The 18,342-nt window shown below is 44.5% G+C and overlaps 1 protein-coding gene across 1 annotated transcript; it reads left to right on the forward strand.

The window, feature by feature from the left end:
• Nucleotides 1-1,007: 1,007 nt before the first annotated feature.
• Nucleotides 1,008-17,924, forward strand: LOC101548093 (actin-like). The gene is made up of 8 exons (XM_004621725.2): nucleotides 1,008-1,115; nucleotides 3,923-4,072; nucleotides 5,721-5,831; nucleotides 7,640-7,724; nucleotides 12,155-12,316; nucleotides 14,306-14,494; nucleotides 14,925-15,106; nucleotides 17,781-17,924. The coding sequence occupies exons 1-8, from the start codon at nucleotides 1,008-1,010 to the stop codon at nucleotides 17,922-17,924; spliced, it is 1,131 nt and encodes a 376-aa protein (XP_004621782.2).
• Nucleotides 17,925-18,342: the final 418 nt, after the last annotated feature.

Below are 18,342 nucleotides of genomic sequence, written 5' to 3' on the forward strand. Positions count from 1 at the left end.
TTATTTCATTGATGTATTTTTGTGTTCCACAGAAAAGAATTTCAGGAGTAGAAAAGCGTGAAGTAAAAACATATTTTATTTGGAGGCTTTGAGGAAGGACAGGAGGTTGAGAAAGGGTGAGAGGGAGAGTAAATAACTTAAAGGAGAGAGCGCCGGTGCACATCTCAAGAGGGAAGATGTACAAGACACATGTGTTTGGCCACATGGACACAAGAAGCACATGGGAGAACCTATAGGCCCCAAAACATAGTTTTTATTCCACTTAAATCCTAGAGGAACCTTTCTGATCCAATAAAAAGTTGAGCATTTTAGCCCCTGTACTATTTCCCCAGCCCCCAGGTAAGGAGTTATTTAAAATGCAGCAGACAAACAGGAAAAATGGTTCCGTATGTTGTGACAGGAATTGGCTCTGCTTAAATCATATATAGAAATAGACTTGAAGCAAATACCAAAATACAAGACTGGAGAAGTGGATGTTCAAAGAACATGAGGGATGAGGATCTCTTTCTCTCTTTCCTTGTATCTATTGATATTTGTCAAACCTGTAAAACATTTGCAAGAGGCTGTATAGAAACAAAGTGTAGGAGAGGCCTGAATTTTCTAGAGGAGTCTGGGTCTGAGCTGAGGATGGAATGGGGGGACTGCACATGTCCACCAGGGATGCAGGTTCATCTGAGGTCCCCCATAAGCCCAACCTGCAATCCCTGCCTCAGTGAGGGGAAACTTTGTGTGCGTGTGTTGGGTGCGGGGAGAAGGAAGGCTTAAGTAGCCAGTGACTTCAGGTGAAGATTGTCCGAACGGGACAGACCCCCACCAGAGGCCACATTCTCATAGCCCAGAATAATCAGAGGCACCCCATGCACCTGCCTTCTCTGGGGCGACCATGAGTAGGGGTGATTCCTCAACACCGCTTCCTTGCACCTGAGCAGAGACAAATGGATGCATCTCTCCAGTGGCACCGATAACTGGATTGTTTTTCCCTGCAGCCCCTCAGTGTCCAGACGAACATGGCCCTTGTCTGTGACTATGGCTCTGGCTTCAGCAAGGTGGGCTTCTCCGGATCAGAATTTCCCAGGGCCATGTTCCCAACTGTCCTCGGGACGCCTCTGCACAAAGTGAGTAATGAAGGGACTCTGTCCTGAGACCCGCCACTACTTTTATCCTTATAAACAGGACCACCTCAAGTTCTCAAGTTGAGCAGGGGTGAAATGTGGGGGCCCCAGGGGAGACAAGTGTCTAGACCCTAGGGGTGCTTGATGAATTGTAGCGGGTGATACCCAATGTTGAGAACTTATGTGACAGCAGGACTGGGAGGGGTGGATTCTAACTGGTTCTAGGGTGATGCCATTGGCCCAAGTCATGTGGTGAGAACCAAGTAGCTTGGCTGCAGCACGTGAGAGGTGCGAAGCTGCAATGATATTGCAGGGGAGAATAGTGCTTGGCTGTCTGAAGCAATGTTGTCAGGCTGGCAGAGTGAGGCCCAGTGAGACACAGCACAGGTTAGCTGATCACCGTTGAGGCAGAAGCATATTTTGACTCAAAATGAGACATCACCTCTCAGTCCTCGCAAGTTCCTTTCCTTCTCTCATCTCCATGAGCCTGTCAAGCAAAAGCGCCTTCAACCTCAACTCTGCAGAATTGGGGGAATCAAAGTAAAATGGGATAGCATCTTATAAACCAAAACCCACAGGGTGATGCCAGCATTAATCAGCACCCCGCCAACACCAATAGTTGGCTTTTTCAGATTGCACCAGAATGTAAGGGCTGAGGACAGATACCGGGGCAGATGGGGAAGCTTCCCCTGGGTGGGAAGTTCCTGTTTGCAGGACGATGAGAAGCCAGAGCATGAACTGAGTAACTGGCTGCTACAGCGGGACTGGTTTCCCCCATGGAAGCCTTATCTCATCTCTCCATGGCACACATCCTTCCACAAGGCTTCTCCCTGCCATTTTGGATTTGGGAATTAGGAGCATGAGAAGGGGCCACAGAGCTGGGTTCTCCAAGGAAGTGTGAGTCCATACAGAGTGGCCCTTGGTACTTACTTGCTGCCAGAGGCAGCTGAGAAATAAAACCCAAGCATCCCAGTCCATGTTGGTCACTCTTTCCTATTTTGGTGAGAAAATCAATTTTCCTCTCCTTTTGGTTTTATGCTTTCCTATTTTTGCACATCCCACTCTTCTCTGTGCTGCCTGGGACAAAAAAATATATATCTTAGGGCAACATGAAATCCAACTGGCACTGATTATTGTCTCAGCACAAGAGATGCTACACTGTCAATTTCAAACAGAGAGATGCCTACAAGGAGTTGATCCCAGAGCACGGAGTTTGGCAGAGTGAAGGGGCCATGGAGGAAAGCTACAGAGCCGAGCTGCAGGACCAACACTGTCAGGGGAGATGGAAGTTCAGAAATTAGGTTCACGTAACAGAAATCAGAGAAGGTCCCATGGAACAGGGAGGAGGATCCAGTCGGGTGTTCTGGTGGTGATGGAGGGCAGAGTGGACAGGAAGTGCCCTTCTCTGTTCTGTTTCTGTACAGGAAAGTGAAGACCTGCCCTAGGTGCACCTCCATGCTCCTCTTATCTTCTTTTTTGCCAAATATACCAAGCAGTGACTGACCTGGGTCCAGCATCATTGAGCAAATAAAGGATGACTTTGCAGTCAAGAGTCAAGAGGCTGACAGCTGAGATAGAGAAGGGATCACCAAGTAAATGATGCTGGGAGGGCTCACTCAGGATGGGAGATGTGTGCTAAAAGTAGACTATGGACCGAACATGATGGCCACTTAGTATTCATATTGCAAACCATAACACCCCAAAGGAGAAAGAGTAAAAGAGAATGTGTCCTCCACAGAGGTGGAGGAGTGGGGGGAGGGATACTGGGAACATTGGTGGTGGAGAATGGGCACTGGTGGAGGGATCGGTACTCGATCACTGTATGACTGGAACATAATCACGAAAGTTTATAAGCCTGTAACTGTACCTCATGATATATTCATTTAAAATATATTTTTTAAAGAGTCAAAGGCTGAAAGAACCTGTGCAACCTGTGCAGGTGTCTCCCTGAACTAAGATTAACACAGAGGCCAAGTGGTAACCCACATTCGAGTAACTGAAAGTATCACTGTCACTGTAGCACTGTCATCCCATTACTCATCGATTTGCTCAAGCGGGCACCAGTAACGTCTCCATGTGAGACTTACTGTTACTGGTTTTGGCATATCGAATGCGCCATGAGTAGTTTGCCAGGTGCTGCAGTGCAGGCAGGATACTCTCGGTAACTTGCCGGCTCTCCGAGAGGGATGGAGGAATTGAACCCAGGTCAGCTGCATGCAAGGCAAACACCCTCCCCGCTGTGCTATTGCTTCAGCCCAGTGACAGTATGATTGCTTTAAAATGCCATGAAGGAAGCTATATTTGTCTTCCTAGTAATGAAATTGAAATGAAATTCAATGAAATCAAATTTGAAATGAAATTGCAAAGCCCTCTACACCAACCTTACAAAGCAAGCAGAAGAGGGTGCCCTACACCTCTACATTCCCTCCTCACTGCCTTCAGAGTCTTCATCCACATAGGAGCAACGTGAAGGTTCTGGCATTGGTTTCTCAGGAGAACTCTGACCTTGGATGTCACAGGTAAACCTCTTGGTGGCATCGTCAACTAGTTTGAAAAGAACACAGAAAGCAGCACTGTCCCATTCTGACAACCCCCTTCTCCCCGCAACACACACACACACACACACACACACACACACACACACACACACGTAAGCTCATCACTGCCCCCTACCCCCAATAAATTCTCCATGTCCCCTTTAAGCTCCTCAGACCTCATCCCCTGCTGTCGACCTCTGGGAACCAAGAGTGAAAGCTGAACGGGGATCACTTACTCCTCAGATATGATCTGTTCTTTTATGTGTTTTCCAGAGTTTATTCCAGGAGGAAAACGCCAAAGAATTGTTCATTGGAGAAGAGACCCTAGAGAATAGACGGCAGCTCCAGCTGCATCATCCCATCTTGCGAGCCACTGTCTTGAACTGGAGCAACATGGAAAAAGTAGGTGCAGCTTCTGCAGGGGTGAGACTTATTTATGCCTTCCCCCAAGTGAGGTCAAGGGTGTCCCTGATGCTATGATAGCTAGATGGAGATCTGTCGCTGCATTCAGGACTCACCAAGATCTTGGCTCCTGCAAGCTTGATGCCATGGTAATAATCCCAAGGGTACCTAGAGACTTCAAATTCAGAGACTAAAGAGACCAGTGATGCTAGGGGCTATGAGTGGGGGGTTAGTATTTAATGTGGATAAAGTTTAAATTGAAGATAATTATCTAAAAAAAATGCATGGGGATGGATGTTTGGTGAAGATTGGACAACAATGTGAATATATTAATGCTATAAAAATGATGAATTTTATGCTTTCCACGTATAGCTTTCCACGAGAAAAATATTTCTTTTAGCCAAGCATGGCAAAGGAATTCAAAGGGATTAATTTAAACTACTGTTTCTTAATAACTGAGGGTTCTCATCAGACCTTTCATAAAATATTGCACTGGTTGTACATTGACATAAAAATGAATTATATAAGATACATGTCCTCTGTTCCTCTCGGAGAGCCTGGCAAGCTACCGAGAGTATCCTGCCCTCATAGCAGAGCCTGGCAAGCTACCCATGGCGTATTCAATATGCCAAAAATAGTAATAACAAGTCTCACAATGGAGATGTTACTGGGGCCCGCTCAAGCAAATCGATGAACAATGGGACGACAGTGCTATAGTGCTACATGACAAGTGTCCCCAACAGTAAGAAGTTTAAAACAATGATCATCCATTGCTACTCACAATTCTTGTGACTCATTTATGTGGCTGTGGTTCGGGGTTTCTCCTTAGCAGGTTCTGATTAGGCTGCATCATCTGAAGTCTCGACAGGGGCTGGAGGATGAACATCCATGATGGTGCCCCCCCCCCCTATTACCAGAAGGGGACGCCTTTCTGCAGCAACCTCATCCTCTCAGCAGGAGGGGGGGGGGGGCAACTGCTTCTAGAGTGAAGGATCAGAGAGGCAAGAGGAGAGGCTGTAGTGCCTTTATGTCCCAGCCTTAGACGCCTCTCTTGGTCTCGTCTGCCATCTTCCATTGCCAATCAAGAACGTGAGAAAGGCAAGGGCAGCAGGAGAGGGGCTCAGAGGGGAACCTTGGAGAATGGCAACCAAACACCCTTCCCAGAAACAAGTTATCTCTGCGACACCCACCCCGCCGCTGACTCAAGTATCACCAGCCCAAGCTGTGGATCTTTGCTTGGGCAGCCCCAGAAAATGAAAATGAATCCACTAGCTTTTCAGCAAACACCATATTACCCGCTCATCACCGTCTATGGGGTAGGGCTCATCGCTCACAAAGACTCATCTGTCTTCCCTCATGACACATGGGTACTTTGGCCCAGCTTTTGGCACTGAACCTCCTTCCTCAGCTGTACCATGTGCTCTGTTTGTCTATATCTGTCCCAACTACACGATTCTCTGCACGGACACCTGCCTCATGGTACTCCTCTTCCTAACCCACCTGTACGGTTCCCCTGTTTGCTCTGTACTTTGGCAGTGCCATGCTGCTTCCCCCTGCAGACTGGTTTGCAGATGGGGGGCTCTGGAGCTTTGGCTCAGGAGGGCGGGTGCCAATCACAGGACTCCTTCCTTGTGAAGACACGCTTCTGCCCATCACCCTCTCTCCTCAGGTGTGGCACCACTCCTTCTACCAGGTGCTTCATATCTCCCCCGAGCAGTACCCTCTGCTGATTACAGACCCGCCTTTAAGCACAATCAAGCAGAAAGAGAACATCTTGCAGGTAAGGGTGTTAGGACTTGAACTGAAGTCCAAGCCTGGACTCAGATCCTAATCATAACCCTGGAACACTGTACACAAAACTTGGTCCTGGAATACTGCACACAAAACTCAGTTCTGAAATATTGTACACAAAAACTCAGTCCTGGAGCACGGTACCTAAAACCAGTGGACAAAGCTCCTGGCACCTAGGATTTTGATATTTATCCTCTCCACACATATATAGGGGTGATTGGTATCAACCATTTGAGGAAAGCCAGGTGCCAGGCAGAGGACCTGCTCCCCATATTTTCTTCTCCCATTGCCAACCTGGCTCTCTTAATTCTGGTTGTTTGGGAATTCCCCACCTTATTGTGGCGGGAGGGAAATCAAAGGTGCACTGGCTGGCCTGAGGTCCCTGAGGGTGGGATAATCATGAAGAACCACAGAAAAGTGGGGGCCTGGGCTAAGGCAAAGCAGGAAGGTCTGTGCAGGGCTATTGAGGAAGCCTGGGGCTGAGCAAGAGCTGAGCAGCAGGGAAGGAGGAGGGATGCTTGGCTCTGCTCTCTCTCTCCCTCCCCTGCCCCTGAGAAAGGGAATGTGACTGCCACGGAAGTGGGGAGGGTTGGATGTCCCTGCAGATAGGTTAGAAGCAAAGACGGTGAACAAGGACAGAGGAGCCAGCATTCCACTGTGAAAGACAGATTTCTCTGCATCCAGAACCAGCCCTGGCCATTGGATTACCTCCCCCTGCCCAAATCAGACTCCCCACCATGGGACTCCCTCAGGAGGTTGCAGGATCAGTAGACATGCAGGTTCTCAGAGCAAATCTATCTATTTTTTTTTTTTTTTTGCTTTTTGGGTCACACCCAGCAGTGCACAGAGGTTACTCCTGGTTCATGCACTCAGGAATTACTCCTGGTGCTCAGGGGACCACATGGGATGCTGGGAATCAAACCCGAGTCAGCTGCTTGCAAGGCAAATGCCCTACCCGCTATGCTATCACTCCAGCCCCAGCAAATCTATCTTTTATCCAGGTTTCCAGGGGCCTGTTCCAGTAGGGAATCTGGTGGGGTCGGGGCAATGGAGGGGGGGCTGTGGGAGAGAGGGAAGCCCCCTGCCCAGGGATGGCTAGGCCTGGCCTAGACTGGCCTTCCTTGTACCAGTGCCCCAGCACACTCCAGCCTAATCACATTTATATTTGATTGCCGTCTCCACCTGGTGTTGAACTGTAGCTGCTGATGTTCACAATTCACTTCCTGTTCTGTCCCGAGCCACCAAACACTTTCAGTCTCTGTCCTTGTCCAGTGTCCTGTGATCTGATTCCAATGAGTGTCCCTACTCCCCACCCCCACTTCCCCCACACGCACAAGAATCCAGTGGAACCTCACAAACCCACTCAGCTGCCCCGTCTTCTGCCCTTGACCCCATCCTCACCCAAGTTCTTCCCTTCCCCTTCCGTTCAGTGTCACCCTGAACCCAGGACAGGCCCCTGCGCCACCTCTCACAGCCTTCTCTGGTGTGGGCGGAATCTAAGCACTATGCATCAGGTGGCTTCATGGGGACCTCGGGACATTCATGCCCTTGACATTGAACTAGGTGCCCAAGAAGCTTTCCTCTATAGTCAGTCTCCACACACTTACAGGTGGTCCAGGGGACAGTTGTGAATGCACTTGACAGACCGGAAATGGGGCTTCAGAAATTTTGGAGTAAAGAGGGGCAGCTTTCCAAAGTCAGGGACTCTGGGAAGCAGAACTCAGGTTGTGCTCCAGCCCCTTTCCCCCCAGCGCCCGGGGAACCCGGCTGCCCGTACTTCCTACTTGCTCTCTGCAGATCCTGTTCGAGGAGTTCAGGGTGCCTGGCCTGTACCTGGCCAACCAAGCGGTCCTTTCTCTCTTTGCCTCTGGCCAAGTTTCTGGTAAGTAACTCTCACTGGGCTTAGCCTCAATGAGCCTGCATGCTCCTTGGGTGCTCCCCAAAAATAAAACACTAGAAAACTCACTCACTAGTTTCCTCCAACCCTGCCTAGACCCTTCGCTTTGCTGAACTCCTTGGCCCCACAGTTTCTGTTCCCTTGGTGCTCTAGGGATGTTTAACAAGTTTACAGAGGTCCAATCGATATATAATCTACCAAATGTGTATTTGCACACAATTAGACACTTTTTTATGCACAGATACTCATGAAACCAGCCTCACAGTCTAGGCAATGAACATATCAACTTATCCATCACTTCTCAGTGATTTTCTCACTAATATGCATACACAAAATGTGAACACCATTCTACTTTTATGCTAACATTTTCTGGAACTTAGCATAAATGCCACCATGTAGTATGTACTCTCTGTATATGGCTTTTTTTAATTCTTTTTTGGGTCACACCCGGCTATTCACAGGGGTCACTCCTGGCTCTGAACTCAGGAATTACCTCTGGCGGTGCTCAGGGGACCATATGGGATGCTGGGAATTGAACCTGGGTCAGCCGCATGCAAGGCAAACACCCTACCCTCTGTGCTGTTGCTCCAGCCCCTGTAAGTGGCTTTTAAAAAAATTTCCCACTCAGCAGAATCATTGGGTGATTTGCTGTATTATTTGTATCATTCCCCATTTTTATTGCTTTGTTGGATTGCATTGCAGGAATACTTGACCTATTCAGAGATGAATGGGCATTTGGGTTGTTTTCTGTTTGGAGCTATTAGAAATGAAATTGTTAGGATGAAATTGTTAGGAACATTTTTATACACGTATTTGCTTAGATACATGCTTTCATTTCATTTGGATATGCTCCTAGAGGTGAATAAGTCCATAGTAAACATCTAATTTTGAAAAATATATATGACTAAGTAGTTGTTAAAGAGAGTCTCTTGCCTCTGTGCCTGGCTGTCTTCACCGGGGCCCCTCTGAGGGGGTGGGTTTCAGTTTCTCTCCCCACCCCAAGCAGAGCCCCCTTAGCCTAAGACCTCCAGAGCCCAGCCACAGCCATGCTCAAGGCCCCTCTCCGCATGGTCGGAGGAGCCTCACTCATGAAAGAACCAGCAGAGGAACCTAGGTGTGTGGGACCCAGGACTGAGATCTTTAAGGCTGCTTGGATGGGAAGTGGGCCTCTTCCGCCCAGATCCCCCATTTTCCAGTAGCTAGGTGGTCACGCCCAGGGACTGCCCCAGCACCGTGTAATTCTACCAACAGCCAACATCCAGAGACTATGAAACTAAGCTTCTGAACAAAAGACATCTTATAGCCTAGTTCTCCCTCTAGGAGAACTTGGCAAACTACTGAGAGTTTCCTGCCCACATGGGAGAACCTTGCAAACTCCGCATGTCGTATTCATATGCGAAAACCAGTAACAATAATGGGTCTCATTCCCCTGACCCTGAAAGAGTCTCCATTGCAGCATCGTTGGAAAGGGTATGTAAAGAGAGGCTTCTAAAATCTCAGGGCTAGGATGAATGGAAACATTACTGAGACTGCTCCTGCTCAAGAAAATTGACGATCAACAGGATGATGTTGATGATGATGATGATGATGATTTGTTAAAGTGGTTGCATGTAGTGTTTTGGAATTTCCTCCAGATTGAGTGCATTTAAATTCTTCCACTGCATTTTTTGTGACTGGTCATTTTCATTGTTAGCATAATTCTGTAAATATACATGGATATTTCATTGTGGTTTTGACGTATTTAATAGTCAGTGTTGAACATTCTTCCATACGTTTTTCTGCCACCAATACGTCTCCTTTAGCCAAGAATTTTCTCTCCAAATTTTCTATTACGCTATTTTTGAGTTATAAAATTCATTCTTATATCCGAGACATGAATAAGTTTGGCAAATTTTAATTTCAGTCTATGGCAAGACTTTCCATTAGAAGCTAAATTTCAAAAAAAGTTGTAGCAATGTATATTTTTAGTGTGTATTATGTTTTCGGTATAATGTCTAAGAAGTATTTGCCAAATCTAAAGCTGTTTAGCTCTTGCTTTTTTCTAGAAGATGTCAACTGTTCATTTCATGCTTAGTTTTTTAACTCACTTTAAGTACATTTTAACATAGTCTAAGTATTTCTTAACTCTTCTAACTATAGCCCCCTGAACACTTTCTTTGCTTCCTGAAATCCTCTAATTGGTTTCCAGTCATATATCCCATGGTCTTCCATTTATATCATGTTCACCTGTGGTCTCCATTTGAACATCTTGGGTGTCCACAGAGGTTATATGGTCCTTGGTTGAGAAATTCTGATATATTATAAGTGAAGTTTCTGTGTAATTTATATAGCGAGATAGATAAGTGATGTTCAACTGTCCCCACGCCATGTTAAAAAGACTATTCTTTCTTTACTGAATTGCTTTTGCACATCTATTTGGTGTGTTTATTTTGTTTCAGGGCCACATTTATCTTGTTTCTGGCTCTTAAAGGTTCATCATTTATTCATATACCATTGAATCCAAAATTAGACATAGGTCTTTCCTAGACATCTTTTATCAATATGAGAAGTTTTCTTGCATTCTTGGGTTGGTGAAAATTTATATTTTTATAACAAATGGGATTTGATTTTGTCAAATGCATTTCATGCATCTATAGACATGATTATTTGGGTTTTGCGTTTTAGTCACTCACATGGAAAATTACATGATTCTTTTTTTAAAGTTATGTTCATTGAACAACCTGAACTTACCTAAAAGAAGTAAAACCAATTTAGTTATGAAATGCCTTTTTATGCATTATTGCATTTGATTTAATATTATTTTGTTTAGGAGTTCATGTGAGTTGATTGTCCCTAATTGTCCTAATTTTTTATATGATACACTCACTATTTCTTTCTCTCTGTCTCTCTCTCTCTCTGTCAATATCTCTATCATTGTCCCTCATTGCTGTTCATACAATAACTTGAAAACTGTTTGTTTCCTGCATTCCCTCTTTTTTTAGGTATTTAAGGTGGGAGGGGGATTGCACGCCTGTCCCCCAGATTAGCTAGATGTGAAGATCTTGACTCATTTTATTTCATTTTAACCTGAATTTGAAATTCTTGGTTACCCAGGTGAAGGAAGCTAATTACCTAGGCACTAACAAACTCTTGGGAAAAAAAAAAAACCTTTTTACACAAGACACGATTATAGCCTCTCACTGCTCTAGGACCCTCACCCTATTCCCCATCTTTTTGCAATTAACAGCGGGCGGGTAGGGCGTTTGCCTTGCACGTGGTGACCCAAGTTCGATTCCTCTGTCCCTATTGGAGAGCCCAGCAAGCTACTGAGAGTATCCCACCCACATGGCAGAGCCTGGGAAGCTACCTGGGGCGTATTTGATATGCCAAAACAGTAACAGCAAGTCTCACAATGGAGACATTACTGGTGCCCGCTTGAGCAAATTGATGAACAACGGGATGACAGTGCTACAGTGTTACTCTACTCGATATCTTTAGAAACCCAGAGACCACAGTAATTTTCCCATGCCCATTTCTTTTATTTTTTCTTTAATTTTATTGAATCACTGTGAGATAGTTACAAACTTTCATGTTTGGGTTACAATCATACAATGATCCACATTCCTCACCACCAATATCCCCAGTATACCCCCCCTTTCGCACCCTCCCCCTGCCTCCATGGCAGACAATATTTCCCATGCTCTCTCTACTTTGGGGCATTATGGCTTGCAACACAGACACTGAGAGATCATCATGTTTGTTCCATTATCTACTTTTGGCATGCATCTCCCATCCCAACTGGTTCCTTCAGCCATCATTTTCTTAGTGATCCTTTCTCTATTCCATCTGCCTTCTCCCCTCTGCTCATGAAGCAGGCTTCCAGCTATCCCATGCCCATTTCATCACATAAACACACACGTACGCTTGCACACACACACACACACACACACACACACACACACACACACACACTACGTTACTGCGAAAGGGTTTGAAAATACAATCAGGTTGCTTGTCTTGTACACCCAGGTTTGATCTATGACACTGCACAGTTCCCTGAATGCTGCCAGAGTCATCCCTAAGCAAAGAACCAGAAGTAATCCCAGAAAACAGCTGGGTGTGACACCAAAACAAAACAAAACAAATCACAGTCCTCTTTCTCTTCAATATTATTGACACTTGCTGCTAGTATCTTTATAAAGACCCAAAGAAAGAAACAAAAATTCACCTTCATTCTCCCTGTCCAAATTTGTACCCTTGGTCTGTTGAATTCCATCCTAGCAAACTCCCTTTTGAAGTAGAGCTCCTGCACTTAAGACAGGTTGTCTTTCCTTTCCTAAGCTTTGTTTCCCCCCTATGCCTTGTCTCATAAGGACTTGACTGGTAAGAAACGTCATCATATACCCTACATTAAAATGCTAATTGTGCTCATCTAGGGACAACCATAGAATGTGGAGAAGGACTGACATACTGTGTGCCCATCGTGGAGGGCTACTCTCTGCAGCACTCAACACTTAAGATGGAAGTGGCAGGACAAGACCTGACCCTGTACCTCATGAAACTGCTGGCAGAAAGTGGGAATACATTGGTACGCAAAGGTGGGAAATTGCAATTATTAGCCAAGTAAATCAGTCCCTGGTATATAATATTATATCCTTCTTTGACTTGCTTAATCTCTACTCCTCAATTTGTCCTAAATTTGTAAATCTAAGACAACTTGATCATTCAAATTCTGAAAAAGAATACTCTAGTATTTAGAGGCATTAACATGATTGATGTGAAAATGATCATGATGGAGATGGTAATGACGATGATGTTTATTGTGATAATAATGGTATGAGTGATAGAGACAGTGGTTGTGGCGGAAGGTAATGATACTGAGATAATTACAATGATGATGTGGGGTGGGAAGTGTTTAAGTAGTACAGAAAGTATGGCAGTTACTTTGCACAGTCAATTCAGATTTGATCCCCATAGCTATAAGGTCCATCCGAGCCCCACCAGGAGTGACCCCTAGATTCAGAGCCAGGACTAAGCCCTGAGCACCAAGAGGTGTGGCCTGAAAACAAAGCAAAAAAATGATGATAATTTAAGTTTATACACTTATGTAAGTCTCAGTGTAAAGCAAATGTTTCACATATTCATTCTTTCATTGCTTCATATTACCACATAAGAAGGGGAAAATTTTTCTCAATTACAAGAAGAAATCTAGACATGTGATTTAGACATCTAGAAATCTAGACATCTAGAAATATGACATTCATATTCTGTTACAAGTAGATATGGCAGTTGGCATCTGAACCCAGGTTCTTCAGAAAAGACTGTCCCTGTCCTGCTTTATGTCCAGTATTTGGAATAGATTCACCGATTTTATAACCTCCGTGATCCTCATTCTCAACAATCCTACAATCCTGCATTATGCCTTTTGTTATTCCAAGCATGTGTCTATTAGTAAAGACATGAGAAGCATAGAGACTTAAATAACATAACATGCAGGAAGCAATAAAGGGTAAAGGTAGTTGTCAGATGCTAATAGGTGCAATAATCTGGGGAATTTCTAGTGAAAGTAGTATGGAAAACTCCCTGTAACTCATAGTTAAAAACAATGATAAAACATACTTCCAAAATTTCAAAAGCAGGGTTTCAAACTTGTTATCAATCACCCAGAAAAAGAAAGGGATATAGCCTTCCAGATATATGCTGTTGAGTAAGGGTTCTGTTGGCCTGGAAATTCCACAGAGTGGGGGGTGCAATGAGCTGTCTAGGACTCAAGGGGGGTAGGAGCCCACTGTATATTCCTTATTAATAGATAATACAATTAACCTGATTTTCTAGTCCCTCCCCAATAAAACACTGTCAGACCTTGCAGGATGGCAACTATTAAATGCAGATGGTTTGCTCACACTTAGATGTTAGTTCAGAACATTCCTATGACAGCTTTCTGTTTTGTTCACAAGTCCAGACCTCAGTACACATTAGTGATCAAGAAATCCTAAAATATGAGATGACTGTGAACTTGGCATCTGTGTCAGCATCACTACAAGGAATTCTATGAAAAATATGGCTTCCTTGTCACTGTCACTGTCACTGTTATCCTGTTGCTCAAGCACTGTTATCAATTTGCTCAAGCGGGCTCCATTGTGAGATTTGTTCCTGTTTTTGGCATATCAAATATGACACTGGTAGCTTGACAGGCTCTCCCGTATGGGCAAGATACTCTCGGTTGCTTTCCAGGCTCTCTGAGAGGGGTAGAGGAATTGAACCCAGGTCAGCCACATACAAGACAAATGCCCTACTTACTGTGCTATCGCTCCAGCCCCTTAAAAAAAAAAAAAAAGGTGCATTTGTGAAGACATTCCCTTTTGCACCCTTTATTTTTTTTCTCATTTAGTTTGGGGACAGATCCAGCACTGATTTGATTTATTTCTTGCTCTGCTCAGGGATTACTTCTGATGGGCCCGGGGACCAGATTGGATGCCAGGGTTGGAACCCAGGTTGGCCAAATGCAAAGCAAACATCCCACAGGCTGTGCTATCACTTTGATTTCATGTGCCTTTTACTACTTGTCTCTTTTCCTTTCTCCACAGTAGGCAAAGACTCTATCCAGGATATGAAAGAGAAGTATTGTTATGTGGCTTCAAAGTTTGACAGAGATGAGGAGAAAACCAAGGTCAATACGAACACCCAGACCTATCATCTGCCTGATGGCCAAGAGATCATCCTTGGGTCAGAGAGATTCCTCTGCCCGGAAATTCTTTTCCAGCCAGACCTCATTGGTGAGCCCTCAAAGAAAGAATAGCAGGTAGTCTCTTAGGGAATAATTCAAATTATCTTTTGAATAGGAAACCTTTAGCAAGCTGGCACACATTTCAAAAGTTCATTGATACTCACATACTAAAACCCAGTGATACATCATTGATTTTCTTATCTCTACATATGGGTTGTATCCTTTAATCTTCACTACCTTTGCAGAAGTCAGCAAGGGAGAAAAATCATTTCTTATATGTGGCAAAGTATGTCAATGCAGTCTTCTATTGAGGTCCATAAAGGTATCGGGGTCACGGGTGTTCATATTTGCCCAGAGCTTGGAGATTGGAGCAGAGGTGACCCTCTACACCCCATGTCTGCAACTGAACAGGAGGGTCCCAAGTCTGCAGTCTCATGTCAAGGCCCCTGGTATCTCTCTCTTCTGCCTCCATCCTGCAGGGATAAACAGCCCAGGCATCCACATGATGGCCTTCAAGAGCATGAACTCCTGCAATCCTCAACACTGGGACACTCTATTTGGAAACATCCTGCTGACTGGAGGAACTGGATCCTGTGCTGGCTTGCAGATCCGGTTGCAGAAAGAAATTTCCAAACTTGCTGTTCCTAGTATGTCCGTGAAGGTATGGTTTACACACACACACACAAACAAACAACAAAAAAAACATTCACACTCGCCACCTCTGAGAACTCCCAACTTCATGCCCAGATGCTTCTGGAATACCTCTTGGAGGGCCAGGGTTGGTCAAGGTATGGTGGGAGGAGTGTCTGTTAAACCAATATGACAAAAATCTTTGGAGCTGTTACAGGTGGAATAAGAGAGTCCATCAAAAAAATAAATAGTAGCATTCCTGGGAGTCTTATCAAATATGCTCCAATTATTTATTTGGAGCCGCCTTATCAATTTAGTTACAGGTCACTCAGCTCATGGCTCTCTTGCCAAGGTGAAGTGAGAGTGAGGAATAAAGCCTTGAGTAGAGGGCTACTCCCTATATTTTACTGAGTGTTGCTTCCAACCCTAACGGTCAATTCTCTGTTGGTAGTTTTGCTTTCTTCTGATCAAGCAGCTCAGCCTTGTACATGCTTTTGAGTGTTTTAGAAAAGATGAAGCTTGGGATGGGTGACTTGCCTTGGACCAGAGGACCCTGTGCCACATCTGCTCTTCCCTCTGGCTCATGCCTGACCAGCACAAGCGTTGTACGCTACCTTTAATTCTTTGTTGTTCTTTGTCCTCAAAATTCCAGCAATATTTTTTCTCTTACCTAATACCAGAAAAGTTTTCTAAGCCAAGAGTTATCATTGGAGCCACCAATCATCAGTAACTAAATCAAAGAGTTTATTTTCCCTTATTCCCAACTAACCTCGATCCTGGATTTTCAGCATATCCTTTCAAAAGACCTTCCTTCTGCAGATCACTACAGCGATGAATTGACTGCATGCTTTAGGAGAGCAAAATCTGTTCTATTGTGACATATCTGGGTACCTTAAGGAAAGTCTAGGAACAACCAAATGAGAACAACTCTCTCCTTGTACAAGCAAATTTGATTTTCCAGAGACTCAATGGTCCTGCCTGACAAATGGGTAGAGAAATGTTTACCTCTGGCCAGCCCAGAGGGAACTAGTTGGATCTTTATCTCCAGTATCAGTGTGGAGAGGAAAACAATTTGACAGGTATCAGTGTGACAGGATAGAAGACTGCAAGAACAGAAGAAAATACCCCAGATAAAGTAAGAAACTACTTGGCTGCCGAGATGTGACCCCAGGGGCCGCACGCGTGTGCGGCTCCTCCGCAGCTGCACCCACGTGAATCCAGACCCAGCTGAATCAACTACAACATGGATTGCTCTTGCAGATTGTTTCCAGCCAGAGAACTAAGCTGCGACCCCATGCCCGCCTAGGAGGGGAAAGGCATTTCTCTCTCTCGCCTGCCCCTTCCTGGGGATGAAGGGTGTGGGGACCGCCATATTATGACGACCACAGATGGGGTTTACAAGCTTGCAATGATCAAATATCCAGAAGAAATTTCCCTGGACTTAGTTGTTAAAGTACAGAAATACAAAACAGACAAAAACTGCAGCAAAAGGGCGCAACATTTTGTATTTCTGTACTTTATACAGAAATACAAAAGCAGCGGCCGCGCGACCTCATTTCTCTTCACAACAGGTCTGACTCTAGTGGGGTGCTCCTAATAATAATGGTGAGGTTTGTGTTGAAATATTGAATGTAACCAAAGTAAATAGAAAGTAAGGTGAAATTTATCAGTTACAAGGCGGGGGGAGGGTGCGGGGGTGGGCGGGATAGGAGGTGTACCGTGGTTGTTTTTTTTTTTGTCTTCGATGTTGGGATATGGGCACTGGTGAAGGGATGGTTTTTTCAGCATTGTATGACTAAGACTTAAGCCTGAAAGCATTGTAATTTTCCACATGGCGATTCAATAAAATAAAATTAAAAAAAAATAAAGTAAGAAAGTACTTAAGGTATGTACCCCAAAGTGTAGAAGGAAATTCTCTGCATGATGTAAATATGAATATTGTTATAATAATTATTATTCTCATCATCTTTTATTTTAACTTTAGTTTTTTTTAATTTGTTTTTGGATCACACATGAAGGTGTTCATGGCTAACTCTTGTCTATGAGCTGAGGGAAACTGCTGGCAGTGCTTAGGGGACCATTTAGGACAGTAGGGATTGAACCCAGATTGGCTGCATATGAGGCAAATGTCTATCTGCTGTACTATTTTTCTGGTCCCAGTTTTCCAGTTTTTTGGACAAGGTACATTTCATGTCTTAAGCATAGCCTTTCATACAAATACAATTGTTGCACTTATAATCCTATTATTTTGGTTTGGGGGCCACATCAGGTGGTACTCCGGGCTTGTTCCTAGCTCTACAGCTCTACATTCAAGGATCAATCCTGGAGCTACACAACATACTATATGGCGTGTTAGGGATCTAACCTAGTTTCTTCATTTGCTAGGCAAACACCTTATCTACTGGACTATGGTTCTAGCCTCAATTGTCATATATTTTAGGTTAAGGTAGAAAGAGGTGAATCTTTTCTACTCCTGTTCCTTTTATCCTATTTCCAAACTGCAGGTAATAGAATGTGGGTAGTTGCCCATACTTGAAGGATACCATACTTTTATTTCCCAGGGATGAGGGAGCAGAAAAAAGTTACCCATGTAATTTATTCAAGGATTGGTGCTAGAGCAATATTTTGATTCTGGTTCCTTCTCTCTCTTCTCCTCCTTGTTCTCCTAACTTCTTCTTTCCTCTAACTCCTCCACCCCCATCAAGGTGTCCAGCTGCCCGTATTCCAATTGCAGTGCCTGGATTGGCGGCTCCATCCTATCTTCCCTCTCAACCTTCAAGGACATGTGGATCATGCACAACGACTATAAAGATGTTGGGTCATCCATCATCAGGAGGAGAAGCCCATGATTTGTGACTTTCTTGGACCTGTCCCACCTTATTGACAGAAACTCCAACCACTGGGTCAGCTGATTTTCCATCATTTCCATGATGTGAAATGCATGATGACCCCCACCCCCACCCCATAATCTATCCACCCCCATTAAAAGGTCAAGAAATGGCAAGTACTACATCTTGGCATATCTTCATAGAAGTCTTATATACTCATGTGAAATAATGAAGGTGATCTGGCCAATAGTCAGGGTCTTTGAATGTGGCAGTTATGAACATCCCCACATCCTATAAATGAGTCTTTCTCAGCTGGGTGAGGTCTGCAGGTTTCTTTCTCCTTCCATCTCACTACAGAATTGGACATAGATATAACTTAAAATCACTCATTTACAAAATGTAGCATAATGCAATAAAATTTTGATTTATCTTTTGTGAA

The sequence above is a fragment of the Sorex araneus genome, chromosome 6, assembly GCF_027595985.1.
Source record: "Sorex araneus isolate mSorAra2 chromosome 6, mSorAra2.pri, whole genome shotgun sequence".
NCBI lineage: Eukaryota > Metazoa > Chordata > Mammalia > Eulipotyphla > Soricidae > Sorex > Sorex araneus.